This window comes from Heterocephalus glaber, unplaced genomic scaffold (assembly GCF_053883595.1).
Source record: "Heterocephalus glaber isolate CG9 unplaced genomic scaffold, H.glaber_assembly_v1.0 deba00000347, whole genome shotgun sequence".
Taxonomy (NCBI): Eukaryota; Metazoa; Chordata; class Mammalia; order Rodentia; family Bathyergidae; genus Heterocephalus; species Heterocephalus glaber.
The window spans coordinates 11,465,247-11,480,108 of record NW_028258143.1 but is presented as its reverse complement, the minus strand read 5'-3'; the positions used below and the strand labels follow the sequence as shown (position 1 = coordinate 11,480,108).

Below are 14,862 nucleotides of genomic sequence, written 5' to 3'. Positions count from 1 at the left end.
CTCAGTACCACAGGCCACCCTCCCACCCCAACCAAAGTGGCACCATCTCAGCCTCACAAGGAACCTCTTAGTGCCAGGCACTGTGTCAGGAACACATTTGGTCACATCTGGAGTCTGCATTACTCCAGAAGCTTATTGAGATCCCATCATCACCATACTTATAAATGGTCTGGGCTGTGCTTCAAAATAATCCAGTTTCAAAGGGCAAAGAGGAGTAGTGTAGGTGAAATAATAGTACTAAAACTGGTGATGGCTTCATAGGGGTTCTTTAGACTTTTCTCCTTACTTTTAGATATATTTGAAATTTTCCATGCCAAAAAGCTGAAGAGCTGTCATCTTTTGTTAAATCTTATTTTTATTGGCACATGTTTACAGTACATGACGACATTCATCCTGGGGAGTGGGTGTCTGTACATAACACATCTTAATTCTTTTTGTCCCCTTCTCCGCTCTGTCCTGTCAGCATTAAAATTGGAGCAGGTGCAATTGCTTTCCTATTTTTTTTCCCCCTAGGCACTTCAATGTCAAGGGAAATATCTCCAGGATGACATGTTTGACTTTATTTTAAATTACCTCTTTTGAGAAGCTGGAGGTTTCATCATTTTTCCCATATTAACTTTTTCCTCCTTTGAACAGTTAAAGGCTACCGGGAGATACCAGTAGCAACTACTTACAAAGGATCCAGGTAAATTTACAGTACTTTCTCATAGCTGCCTGTGAGGAATGTCCCTTTTTTGCAGATGAGGCATCTAAGCCTCTGAGAAGCTGAGTGAGTGGCCCATGACCACCGGCGTAGTGGAGTTGTGACTCTACACAGCCTTCCTCCTTTCCATGAGCTGGGGTCACTTTGTGGGAGAGATAAAGGACTGGGGTGGTGTGCTTACAGAATGGTATTTTTTCCCTCCTGAAATATTCACCCGGAAGGCCAGAACTGACCTTTTCCAAGACTGGTGAGCGAGAGGAGCCTTTGAGGGTCTGTCCTGCCTGCTGCTCAGTGGAGAGAGCCTGGATAGACAGGACCTTTTCTGGTAGACGGACACGGCGCTCCTCACAGGCCTCCTGCTACAGTTAGAACTGGGGCCGTGCTGTGGCTCTTTATCAAGGTGCGGGGCCTGCGGACGTGGCCGAGACACCTGTGTGCCACTGATAAGCTGCAGCTGAGGCCAGAGGCATTCAGCCTTCAGGTGCTCCGGGGAGCGTGCAGGAGGGGGGAGCGCTTGCCCCTTGCTCCCTGCACCGCCCACAGAAGAGGCCCCAAGGGGAGAGTGGGGGACCTAGGGTGAGGCTGGAAGGTATGTGAGGAGGAAGCTGTGGGCTGTGTGCTTTGGCTCCTGAGAAAGCAACTCAGCCTTTCTCCTCAGGGAGAACTCTGTTCTTCCTGTCCCTGGTGTGATAAATATGTATTGGAAATGCAACCAGGCATCTGTGATGCCTGAGGACAGTCTCTTCTCTGGCTCAGCCACTGTCATTGTCATTCTGAATCTTTTTGTTGTTCTGTGGTGCTCTACACTGAGCTATGCTCCCAGCCCCATTTTGATTTTGTTTTGATTTTTGAGACAGGGTTTCACTATGTAGTTCAGGCTGGCCTTGAACTAGCAACAATTCTCCTGCTTCAGCCTCCTGAATGCTGGGATTATAGGTGTGCACCATCATGCCCACCTTGAATTTTTTTTTTTTCAGTACTGGGAATTGAACTCAGGGCCTTCCCACTGAACTACATCCCCAGCCCCTTTTTGCTTTTTTATTTAGAGAGTGGGTCTTACTAAGTCGCTAAATTGCCCAATCTGTACTCAACTTTGTAATCTTCCTGCCTTAGCCTCCTACAGTGCTGGAATTACAGGTGTACACCAGGATGGCTGGCTCCATTCTGAATCTTTGAGGCTGCATCTGAGCTGTCAAGTGTAACATCTGGAATTAATTTCCACTATAGGAAACGAAAAAGGATCTGTTGTGAGATATAAAAAATGGCTGCTAAATCTGTCCATGAAAAATTTACTACAGTCTTTGGCAGGCCAACTATGGACTGAGGTGTCACAGTGTTATCCAGACACTGGCAGGAGTAGGCCTTCTTACAGACGTGACATAAAAAGGAAGCACTATAAACCACATCCTCAGGTAGCTTCCAGTGCTCCTGTTGCCTGCTGCTCAGAGGCATGTGGCATCTGCATAATCAAGATGGCTTTAAAATGTCCTTAGGTCTGAACCCATTAGCTTGGCCACAAGCTCTGGTTTAATTCCTTGAGAAGGACAGAAGACATTTTTGTTTTCACAGGCATAAGCAGACCTCAAAGACACCACAAGGCTATCTAAGACCTGGAAATCGCATCAGTAAGTCCCAAACTACAGTCTCTGGGTTGCAAGCAAATTCAGGTTCAGGTGAGATACTTACAACAACAACAACAACAACCCAACAATAACGAATATTAGCCTGGTGTGGTGCTGTAATCCCAGAACTCTGAGAGGAGGATTGCAAATTGAAACTCAACCCAGGAAATTTAGTGAGGTCCTGTCTCAAAATGAAAAATAAAAAAGGGATGAGGATGTAGCTAAGTGTGAAGACACTGGGTTCAATGCCCGGTACTGAACACCCCCCAGCCCGCCAAAAAAACCAAAATCAATTAAAATTATATGTGATTTTTAAGAATGCAATCTTTGGGTTGTAGCTCAGTGGTAGAGCACTTGCATGTGTGAGGCCCTGGGTTCAGTTCCCTGCACTGCAAAACAAAAACAAAAAAGGGAAAAAATAGTCTTCATTACAACATTTGCACACCTCAGACCTATTTTTGTTTTGGAGGTGCAGTGCAGTGTCTTAGAATGATAAAGCCCTGGCTCAAATCCTACCTTCAGTGCTCGCTAACATCTGACCCTGGCTAAGTACATCAGGCAGTTTTACATGGCTGTGCAACTGCTATAGCTTGGATACGGTGTGTGTCGCCTGCCAAAGGTTCACGTGTTGGACACTTGGTCCCTGCAGTGCTGTTAGAAGGCGGTGGAAACTTTGGGGGGGGATGGCAGGAGGTCATCAGCTCAATTGGCCCTCAGGAGAGGCTGTGCGGCCTCAGTCTCTCCAGCTCCCCAGTTTGGTCAGTGACACTGCCCTAACACACATCCTCTCACCGTGATGTAAAGCAGCCAAGAGGGTGAGCCAGGGGTGAGCTGATGGGAGTACCAGGCCCTTGAGTCTCCAGTACTGGGAGCTAAATAAATCTCTTTTCTTTATGAACTTAGCTTGCCTCTGGTATTTTGTTGGAGCAATGTAAAATGAACTAATACAGCAACTATCACTACAATCAGTGAACTGTCTTTTTTGGGGGGGCGGGTACTGGGCATCAAACTCTGGTCCTTGTGCTTGCGCAGCAGGCGGTGAAACCACTGAGCTAAATCCCCGGCCCAGTGAACTGTCTTTTTAAAGTAGTTTTTTCAGTAGTTTTCCACATGAGGCAGCACAGGATCTATGTGAATACCTTAACAAGTTAACCCTTGTTACCTTTTCTAAGAAATACTGCATCTAACATCCTAATGTTCTCTACAGATGCTTTCAATGGAAATCTCCCTAGATGCAACTTGGCAGGTTCTGACTGTTGGTGCAAGTTCAGTTCATGCATTAGCCAAAGTATTAAATGTCTAATATGCTCTCAGAAACATTCACCATTGATCACTGATGTGGAAAAGGGCTCCGGTTACCTGCAATTTATTCAGCTTCTCTGGTAGACTTGCCTCACTTTGGCATTCATAAGACAAATCAAGAGAGAGGAAATCAACTGAATCCTAGAAGTAAGTAAATACAGTCATTAGAACATAAGTAATTTTGGGCTGGAGATTTAGCTCAGTGGTTCCGCTGCCTGGCTTGCAAGCACAAGGTCCTGAGTTCAATCCCCAATACCAAAAAAAAAAAAAAAAGGACATAAGCAATTTCAAGACAAAGACCTGTTCAAACTGTTTTTTGTTTCTTCCCTTATTACTAAACTACTCCAAAGTGGGGCATTACAAAGGAAAAGGGCACTGGAAAATTCTGGGGATGTGTGTGCCAGTAGGTGTTCCCGAGTATTATTGGGAAGATATATCATCTATGTCAGTGATTGTGAACCTTTTAGAGCTTTCAGTAATAACAACTAACCAGCTGTAACGTGTGCCACAGGTTCACACGCACTGGATTCTATGTGCTTAGCCAACATCTTGGCATGCAGAAAGCACTCAACAAGTGTGTATAATTAAACAAATAAGTAAATAAGCCTTCCAGAAATGGTGGGTTCCACCATTAGATAAGCAGTAAGGGAAGGAGCTGAAATCCAGAGCTGTTTCCAGGCAGCATGGCCCTCATGATCTCTGTAAACCTTAGTGGGTTTGGGGTGTTGTTTTAATTTCAGGACACATTTTGAAGTCCACCTCAGTTAACCCTAGCTGGACCCACTCTACCAGCTGAAAGCACAACCTTCATAGTCCCATCATTGACATTTTCATATACACTCTCATTAATGACTTATCACTCTACCCTGCCCCTGGCCTGCATGTGCTTGAAGCGCTTCAAGGAGTCTAAGATGATGGAGACACCACTGTGATTCACTCCCTGCTTCCCTGAGCAAGCCTAGCTGGCTGCTCCATTTCTATCGCTGTTGTGATTAGATCATTGCTTACCTTCTGGCTCTCACAGGTCATCTATCAGTGGTGGCGGATCTATGGCATGCATGCCACACCAGACTATTTGTTATCATTGAAAGCTCTAAACGTATTGGCATCACTGCCTTATTTCCTTAGACAAGGACGGTGGATAATGGCATCAGGTGAGAACTCTCATAACTGATTCACTACCGACTCCCCACTGCTTTCCCACTTGTTATCATCAGTAATTACTAAAGACTCCATGATGGCAAATATCACTTAAACTTTCCCCTACCCATCCTCTCAGTTCTGCTTCTGTTTCTCAGTTACATACAACACAGCAATAGGTTTCTGACTTTTGAAAGTTATTGTTTTGGGAACATGAGTCAGGAGTTACATTTAAAGATGAATGAGATCCATAGAAGCTTAACATTTAATAAGGTTAATAAATGCACCAATTACATTAAGAAAAGACAGAAAAATAGATTGTTATAAGAAAAGGCCTCACTCGTTATGCTCAAATCTTAGTGAGGAGAGACTGTGGGGAACTTGGTACACCTTCGAAGGGCCCAGGCCTGTCCCTCCACACCAAGGTGCTCTTTACTAGCTCGCTAAGTGATTCTGATACAGAACAAACCTTGGGAGCTGGTGATCTAGACAAATAGCTAAGGGTTCCAACTGGGGAAAGAGTTCCAGTTGGGGAAAGAGTTAATCAGATTCAGCAAGGAGTGTTACGTTTCCCCGTGGAGAGCACATTCACATGCATAGTAACCAGAGGTAGAATTTTGCTGGAAAAAAAGATTTGAGGAAGGAGGGAGTACAGGAAGGACATCAAATAAATGTCATGCATTATACAAGAGAGTAGAAAGAGAGCATAGGGATATGTACTGGGTAAAACAAGTGTGGCTGGATAGATGACAAATAGACATATACAGTATACACACACACTGGAAAGTCCCCAGGAATTTACACTGATTCAGGGGAATGTGGCTTCCCAGCAGGGAATCTATCACAACCATGCTTTTGAATGATTGCTCTGAAACATTGTACAGCGTGGATGAGGCAGAAGGATCAGTTCAAAGACTGCTGCTGAACAAGTATTTTTAAAATCAGCACTTTGGTTATAACTGATAGCAGTTATTACCCTTTGTAAATTAATTTAGATGGCATTCTGGCCATGTAGTCAGCCTGATAGTTGCCTGTTCAGAATCTTATCATATCTAGGTTTTAAGTACTTGAACTGGTGAATCTGAAAACTGAACCCTGACACGTGTGGCCCTGTGAAAGCACAGACACCGTGAGCAGTGTGGTGGCATCAGCACATTGGCAAAGCCACAGAACCACACAGATCAGCTGTTTTTTCTGAAGGCTTCCCACATTGTCTAGCTTCCCACATTGTCTAGCATCCCAAAGGGGGCAAAGCTGTTTACTGCTCAGATGTTTTCATTTTTCTTTTAAAAAAATCATTGTTAAATTACAAAGGAAGTAGAAAACTATGAAGGGGACTTAGGGAGCACATTTTAAAGCCCCTTTAAAATATCTGTTTTAATATAAACCAATTTCTTCTGTAATAAGCTATTTTGGACTCAATAAAAAAAAAATCAGAGCAGGGTCAGGGATTTAGCTCAGTGGTTCTGCCACTTGCCTTGCAAGCACAAGGTCCTGAGTTTGATCACCCATACCAAAAAAAAAAAAAAATCAGAGCAAGCAGAATCATTTGGCTTCTTCGTATAGGCAAGCTGACACCAAGCTGACACTTGATTGAGCAAGAGCTTGTATTGCAACAAATACGGTTTTGCTTTTAAAGTAATTATGAATTTAGAGACTGTATATCACTCAGAAGAGGCATTTATGAAAGTCTCAAATCAGCAGATGGAAATTTCACTTGTTTTGAACAATTAAAGCCACAACTTTCCTCAGATGATGGTATGTCTTTGCATTGTGGTCACCTTGGCAAGTGCAGACACAGATGGTTCCAGCAGGGCCTCCAAGAGATCGTCTGAGGGGAGGACCACAGAGAGCTTTCCACCTGAAACCAACCAAAGGAACAAACAGCAGGTGAGCGAGGGCAGCAGGCTCTAACCACGGAAACCACGGATGGGGGCACTCATTTCCTATTGACCTTTCTGTTAGAAGGTTACCAACTTTAAAAAAAAAGATTTCTGAAGAAATCACTCACATGGCTTAGCTGAAAGATTTTAGAAAACAAGGTGCCTAAAAAAAAAAGTATGAATCAGGACTATGACACTCAAAGAACTTAGAAAAATCTTTTAGAATGAAAACAATTACCCTGCCCCACCACCTGCAACATAAAAAGTAAGGAAAGAACTCCTTCCCATACCTTGTCAAAGGAAGGGCGCTCTCAGGAAACTGCTATTTATTTCATCCTTATTCAATGTACAAACATCAATAGAGGGGAAAACAAAGGAAATGATAACATGTGCAGCTTGTTTTGCTTTGACATTAAGCAGCCTAATAGTGGTTCTCAAACTTTTATGTGCATCAGAATCACCTGCCAAGATGGGTTAGAGAATGCCAATTTACAGGCCCTGCCGTTTGATGTGGATTCAGCAGATTAGGGTGGGCTGAGGTGATTCTGCTGCGTGGTCCTCAGACCACAAAATGTGAGAAACAGTGCTGCAGAGTTGAAATGCCTCATTGCTTTATGTTTCCAACTCTTTGATGCACATGAATCTTCATCCTATACCAGACTGTATCCATAAGAAGGAAGACTTACATTTCTTAAACTGGGTATGGTGGTGCATGCCTATAATCCTAGCACGTGGGAGGCTGAAGCAGGAGGATCACCATGAGTCAAGGTTGGCCTGTACTACATAACAAGAGCCTGTCTCAAAAAAACAAAATCAAAACAACAAAAACCCAGTTCTTTAATCCCTCCAAGAATCAAGTTTAGGACTGGGCGCATAGAAGGTACTCAGAACTGTGATTTGGAAACATTAAACAAAAATTGAATAAAAGTAGAGTTCAAGACTTAAACTGGAGGATTATATGACTGACTTTTCTTCCATCTAAACTCTACAGGAGGAAAATATCCCCAGCCAAGAAAACCACCATTAACAACTACTACCAATTACAACATGCTTATTTTCATAAATATAATGGAACTTTGAAAACCTCTGAATAGGGAACATTTAGTCCTCATTCTGATAAGATAATGCTGTTTTCTAGGTACTCAAAGATTGGCCTTATGGATCAATTCACCTTCCAGAGATTTCCACACTTCAACATATCATCAAATCAGCATGTACAAAATATGTGTTCTCAGCCTGTACAATCTGTTGTTATCTAAGTAACAATAAAACGAGGGGCCAGGGATTTAGCTCAGTGGTTCCAACGTCTGCCTCACAAGCACAAGGTCCTGAGTTCGATCCCTGGTACCAAAAACAAAATAAGTAACAATAAAATGAAACAGAAGTGCAGTATAAACAATTCTTATGCACAGTTAACACATAGATCATTTCTATTTGATTTTGCAAACTTTTTACAGCATGAACCAATGCCTCTGAAGTTACAGAATTTCTCACAGTATACAAAATAAAGTCTACAAATATGGTTCCTGACCTGTACCCAATACAAGCATAAACTATACTTCCTAAAATGATGCAAAAATGCAGATTATTTAAAACTAGATTTTCTCTCTAAACTTGTAGTTCATGTTTTCTTTGGGATTGTAAAGGGATAATTGTTCTGGTGTAAGATAATTTTTCTTGCAGTTTTTGCTGGATATAGTTAAAGATAGATGTTCATGTCTCTAGAACTCAAAAATCAAGTTGAGAATTGTTTGTATTCAGCCTGTGTAGAAAATAACGGCACCATATTGTGGAATCTCATATTCAATGATTCCAAGGCATCTTTAAATATTTTGGGCCTCACTGAAGCATAAGCTAGGCTCGCTTCTGTTTTCACCACAAAGGTCAGTTGTTCCTCTGAAAATCACTGCAGCCATCAACAAAACACAGCCCCCTTCCCCTGTGCCCTGAATGTGTCCATAAACATAATCTGGCCAATGCTGAACTGCCAGTATCTGTTCTCCAAGCCACTACTGCCAGTGTGTGTGTGGGGGGTCACTAGGATTTACCCTGGGGTGTGTCGCCATACAATGCAAAGTGAGGTGCTGTGTGCGATTCTGGATTCTGCTCTTCCGGTCAGAGGGACCTACACTCTTCTCCCATCCCTCCAACTCTACTAAGAATCATCTCTTCTTTTGTATCCTCCCCAGTGACAGCACACCCAACAAATCAATGTTTTTTGTTTTTTGGGGGTTTTTTGGTACCAGGGATCGAACTTGGGACCTTGTGCTTGAGAGGCAGGCACCGGAACCACTGAACTAAATCCCCGGCCCAAATCAATGAATTTTATAATAACACACAAAGAAAGATTACAAAAGAATTTTTTTTCACTGCTAAAAATTGTGGCAGGTATCCATAACAAAAATTATCATTTTAAACATTTTTAAGTGTACAATTCAGTAGCATTGTTTATACTGCACATTGTGGTTTGTTTTTACAGAACTCGAAATGGAACCCAGGGCCTGACACATGCACATGCTAGGCAAGTACTCCATCACTGATCTACGTCCGAAGGCTGTTTTATTTTTATAGTATAGCTAAATTGCCCTCACTGGTCTTGAACTCACAACCCTCCTGTCACAGCCTCCTGGATAGCTGAGATTACAACTGTATACCACTGTATCCATCTATCTCCATGAATCTGACTATTCTGGGCACCGTGTGTAAGTGAGTGGACTCAGTGTTTGTCCTTTTGTGTCTGCCTTACTTCACTTAGTATAATAGCTTCCAAGTTCATCTATGTTATGTGTTAGAATTTCCTTCCTTTTTAAGGCTGAATATATTTCATTGTATATACCTACCACATTTTATGTATTCATTTGTAAATGGACATTTAGGTTGTTTCTACCTTTTGAATATATTCTACTTTATGAAGAATGCTATGAATATCATTCTACAAATACTTGTTCAAGAACCAGTTTTCATTTCATTTGGGTATATAGCTACAAGTGGAATTGCTGGGACATGTGGTAATTCTAGGTTAAAATGTTTAAGGAATCGCCACACAGTTGTCCACAGTAGCTGCACACAATTTTATCTTCCTGGCAGCAATTCTTTATAACCTCACCAGCATTTATTATTTTTTGCATGTAAAAATGTTTGGATAATAGATATGATGTGATAATGTGTGTGTGTGTGTTTTTCTGTTTTACACTGCTGGGGATCAAAGTAAGGGGGTCATTATACCACTGAGCTATGCTTCTGGTCCCTTCTTGTGGTTTGACATTTTCTTATAGATTAATGAAGTTGTGCCTATTGATTTTTTTTTTTTTTTTTGGCAGTACTGGGAATTGAACCTAGGGCCTTCATACTGAGCTACATCCCCAATCCTTTTTAAAATTTCTATTTTGAGACAGGGTCTTGCTAGGTTACTAAATTGCCCAGGTTAGATGTGACCTTGTGATCCTCCTACCTCAGCCTCCCAGAGGGCTGGGATTACAGTCATGTGCCACCAGGCCAAATTCTTTTGCCTTTTTTTTTTTTTTGAGACAAAGTCTTGCTATGTAGTCCATGCTGGTCTCGAACTCATGATGATTCTCCTGCCTCCTGCCTCATTTGGCCATATATGGGAGGGTTTATTTCTGGGCCACCTATTCTATTCCACCAGCCTCTGTCTGTTTTTATGTCAGCACCATATTGTTTTGATTTTTGTGGCTTTGTAAATTTTATTTTTTGGTACCTGGGATCGAACTCTGGACCTTGTGGTTGTGAGGCAGGCGGTGGAACCACTGAGCTAAATCCCCGGCCCCTGGCTTTGTAAATTTTAAAGTCAGGAGGTATGAGTCCTCCAACTTTGTTTTTGTTTTTCAAGATTATTTTGGCTATTCAGAATCCTTTGAATTTGTTGTTGTTGTTGTTGTTTTTTGCAGTACTAGGGATCGAACTCAGGACCTTGTAGTAAATCCTTGGACTTCTTTGAGATTCTTGATGACTCTAAGGATGGATTTTTTTGTGGGTAGGGAAAAGAAAAGACATTGGGATCTGGATAGCAATGTCATTGAATTGTTGTGTTGCTTTGGGTAATACTAACATCTCAAACAATGTTAAGTCTTTCCATTTTTTCATGTCTTTAATTTTTTTTTTTTTGAGACAGGGTCTCACTCTGTAATTCAGGCTGGCCTTGAACTCACTATGTGTAGGGAACAGGGAAAGGGGACGTTACTAGAACCTCTGCAGTAAGTCCTAGTCACCTGCAAGCCACAACAGCATAAGATGAATTGACTTATTAGACAGGAAAGATAGAAGAAATAAAACTTAGAGAAGGAAGCTGAGCTTTGGGCCTGATCAGTGCTGCTCTGGGGGACAAAAACAAAAGTCTCCCAATTCATCACCTTTATTCAGTACATCAGGAGAAACAAATGTAAATGTAACTCTCAGGGCAGAGAGTTCAGTACATCAGAGAGTGACAAATGTAAAAGGTGATTCAGAGGGCAGAGGCGGCAGTGGTGCCTGCCCAGGCTGGGGAGGGCAGGCATAGCTGCCCCGTGGGCTTCCTAACGTTAACACTTCAGTAGCGTTGTGGGGTGTCGGGGCGGCTCTCCCAGGCCCTGCTCCCCCAGCCACCCACTCATGACTCTTAAGTTGTTTGTTGTAGTAACATTTATTTATTTGGAGATGTTATTTATTAGATTATATTTATTGCAGAATTCCTTTTTGCTTTTCTTTTCTTTTTCTTTTTTTTTGGTACTAGGAATCAAACTCAGGGCCTGGGGCTTGCCAGGCAGGCACTGTGCCTGAGCTACATCCCTGGCCCAGAATTTCTATTCTTATATTAACAAATAAAATGCTTGCCCCAGGGGAAAAAACAGACTAATCAAACTATGAAATTAAGATCTGTGCATTTCACTGTATATAAATCATACCATGACAGAATTCTTAAGAAAAAATCAGTTGCATTTCATACCATATATTTTCTAATCATCAGTAAATGGGAATTTACTTCTTTAAGACATAGTCTTTAAAACATGATGGAGGAGCTAGGTGTGTGGTGCACATCTGTAATCCCAGCACTAGGGAGGCTGAGGTAGGAGGATTACCACAAATTTTGAGGCCAGCCTGGGCTAAATAGTGAGGTAAAGTTTAGTCTGAACTACAAAGTGAGACCCTGTCTCAAAAATAGAAGAAAAAAAAGAGCAAAAAACCAAAAACCAATCATGATGGATGTGCTTTGAGTGCTAAAATACCACTTTCCAGCTTGTACCAAGAGGTTACTGTGGACACTAGAGAGAAAAGCTATGGAGTAGTAAATAGCAAACAGAACTTTTAGCAAAGTGGTAACCTAGGGTGAGGGGTTGGGGAAGATTACATGTAAATTATGAAATGGTTTGTTTTGTTCTGTTTCGCAGTTTGTCTTGTTTTATAAACCATCACCCCTCCTGCTTATTTATTGCACTGGGGATTGAACCCAGGGTCTTATGCATGCTGAGTGTACACTAGCACTGAGTCACACCTTCAGCCCTTTTTACTGTTTTTGTTGATATAATTTATACAGCATAACACTGACCCCACCTCTTTTTTGAGACAAGGTCTCTCTGTGTAGTTCAGTCTGTTCTTGAACTCACTATGTAGCCCAAGCTGGCCTTGAACTCACAGTGACCCTTCGGCCTCGGTCTCCCAAGTGCTGGGATTACAGGTGTGCGCCATCACATCTAGCTTTTCACTAATCTCTTTAAAGTGCAAAGTCAGTATGTGGGGTTTTTTTTAAACTTTTAAAGGAGAAGAGATTTAGTTTGGCTCACGTAACTCAGTGGTTTTTAGTTGTATTCATAAAGCTATGAAACCATGTCTGGTGTCTAATCTCAGAACATTGCTGTCATCCCAGAGGGTATCTGTGGCCATTAGCAGTTACTCTCTTTTTCTTTTTTGGTACCGGGGATTGAACTCGGATCTTTGGGCTTGCACAGCAGGCGGCGAACCACTGAGCTAAATCCCTAGCCCAGCAGTTGCTCTCTATCTTTCCCCTATCCCTGGATATCAGCCCAGCTGATTAAAAAAATTATATCATTTAAAACTGGCAGAATGGGGTCAGAAGACAATTTAAAAACTGTTGGTATAATTTAGCATCATACTTTAAAGTCTTAAAGAATGCAGATCTTCTCAACCACAAATTTCAGTTCTAAAAAACTATAGAAAGGGATTTATCAGAAGGTGTCCAAGAATTTACATATAGGAATGTTCAATGCAACGTAATCTGTAATAGTGAAAATTAGAATAAATTTATATACATGAGAGGCTGAGGGTGCAGCTTAGTAGTAGGGTGCTTGCCTAGCATGCATGAGGCCCTAGGTTTGGTCCCTAGCATTGTGAAAAAACAAAAACAGAAAGAGAAAAAAGGGAAATATTTTAAATTTTATGATCTATTAATGTGATGGGAACTCACAAGACTACTGAAAATCACATTTTCAGAGTTTTTAAGGGCTCAGGATGTGGCTCAGTGGCAAAGCACTTCCCTAGCAGATATGAGGCCTTGTGTTTGATTCCCAGCACCATCCTCCCCAAAGTCAAAGAATTTTTAATAATACACCCTCATAAAATGTTAAGTTTTAAAAGTACAAGCATGAATATATTAATAATTTATTTATTGCACACACTAAAAATAAGAAAGCATATATAGTCTTAAACAGGTTCTTCAAATTGGTATACCTGCCAGGTGTGGTGGCACATACCTACAATCCCAACACTCGAGAGGCTGAGGTAGGAGGATCGCTGCAAGTTTGAGGCCAGCCTGGGCTACATAGTGAATTCAAGGCCAGCCTAAACTACACAATGAGACCCTGTCTCAAAAACAAATAAGCAAAATAAATAGCTATACCCAACATCCACTTAGGGAATTTATTAAAATGATAAATATCCTGGTTTTGCCTATACCTATTGAATCAGAACTTCAAGTTACCTATGAAACAGAAATATGAACAGTTAAAGTTAGAATCTTCTCAGGGATATGTGTGTAGGTCAGTGGCAACATAGCATGCATGAGGTCCTGGATTCAATCCCTATCAATGGAAGAAAAAAAAAATACCTGTCTGACATTATTTTATCTTGTATTTGCCTGGCTCTCCTGATGGAATGTAAGGTCCAATCAGAATGTATAAATTGGTCTTCTTCAGATAAAGGAGGGTTGGGGGAGAAACATGGGCTCTTCTTAGAGCCCTGAGGGAGGCAGACCTCCCTGGGAAGGGAAGGAGGACAGATGTTCAGTGGCTGCATAGACTCAAGTCTGGGCAGGGAGGTTAAAATGTATTTTTCAAAGGAAATAATGTACTAAATGTTATGTAGTATGCGCCACCCCTTCCTATGTCCACTGGGAAAACAATACAACATTGGCTTCTCATTACCGTACAGCTATGAGGAGTCTATTCAAAATGAGTGGGAAGAAATGCTTCATCCTGCTTTAAAGTGATGGGGCAGGTGGGTGATAAAGGCTGACAGTGGGTCTGCCAGCAGGGGCAATGGTACTTACCCTGAGAAGCATATTTTGCATGGTAAATCTCATAGACTTTTCTGTGGGCATCAGTGAGGGTTTGGAGATGAGAAGCTCTTGATTCCTTGTGGGAAAGACCCATCATCGTCCCCTTTAAGTCACTAAAGGTGAACCAGATTCCAACTAGGTCCCCAAAGGAGTGGAAGGCGAATGTGGCATAGTCAGCAAAGAGGTCAGCAAAGACTCTGCTTCTCTGGAGAGTGCTTGTGGGGAGGGTCTGGTGATGCAGGATGACCATGGGCTGAAGCTGTGCAGTCTTGAGGGCCTCAAGGAGTTGCCGGTAGCACTGCAGCGTTTTCCCATCTGGATTCCTGGAGCTTCCTGATGGGAGAAGTTGTGCCCATGATAGAAATACTTTATAGTGGGTGATCTTACTGTTATGAAGACTTTTGAAGTACTCTGGTATGAAAGAAGGCAGTGGCTGGTGGCAAGTATAAATGTCCTTGTACCCAGCTACAAAATGAGAACTCTGGTTTCCCAGTAGGTGGCTCAGGTTGTGCAGTAAGTCACTGGTTAGAGGACCAGCTGCTGAAATGAAATTTCTATCAGATTCCCAGTCTGACCCCTGGCATGAAAAACTCAGGAGAATAATGAGGGCCACTTTCCAAGATGGTTCCATTTTCAAGGTGGTCTCAGGAGCTATCTGGAAGAAATCCTGATTTTATAACTACAGCTAAGTTTGTAAAATATTAA

General features: G+C 42.0%; 1 protein-coding gene across 5 annotated transcripts in view; it reads right to left on the bottom strand.

Annotated features, from left to right (window-relative positions):
- The window catches only part of Lct (lactase), a 49,095-nt gene extending 34,276 nt beyond the window's left edge, over window positions 1-14,819 (bottom strand). For 3 of the 5 annotated variants that reach the window (XM_087197775.1, XM_087197781.1, XM_087197792.1), the window contains exons 1-3: window positions 14,149-14,817; window positions 6,549-6,628; window positions 3,685-3,768 (exon numbers count right to left, since the gene is read on the bottom strand). In XM_087197775.1, coding sequence (XP_087053901.1) covers window positions 3,685-3,768; window positions 6,549-6,628; window positions 14,149-14,788 — 804 coding nt within the window. In that variant the 5' untranslated portion in view covers window positions 14,789-14,817. Of the gene's footprint in view, window positions 1-936; window positions 992-3,684; window positions 3,769-6,548; window positions 6,629-14,148 lie in introns of those variants that run through there. The other 2 variants (XM_087197785.1, XM_087197798.1) reach the window with 2 other exon arrangements.
- Between the last annotated feature and the right edge of the window lie 43 nt (window positions 14,820-14,862).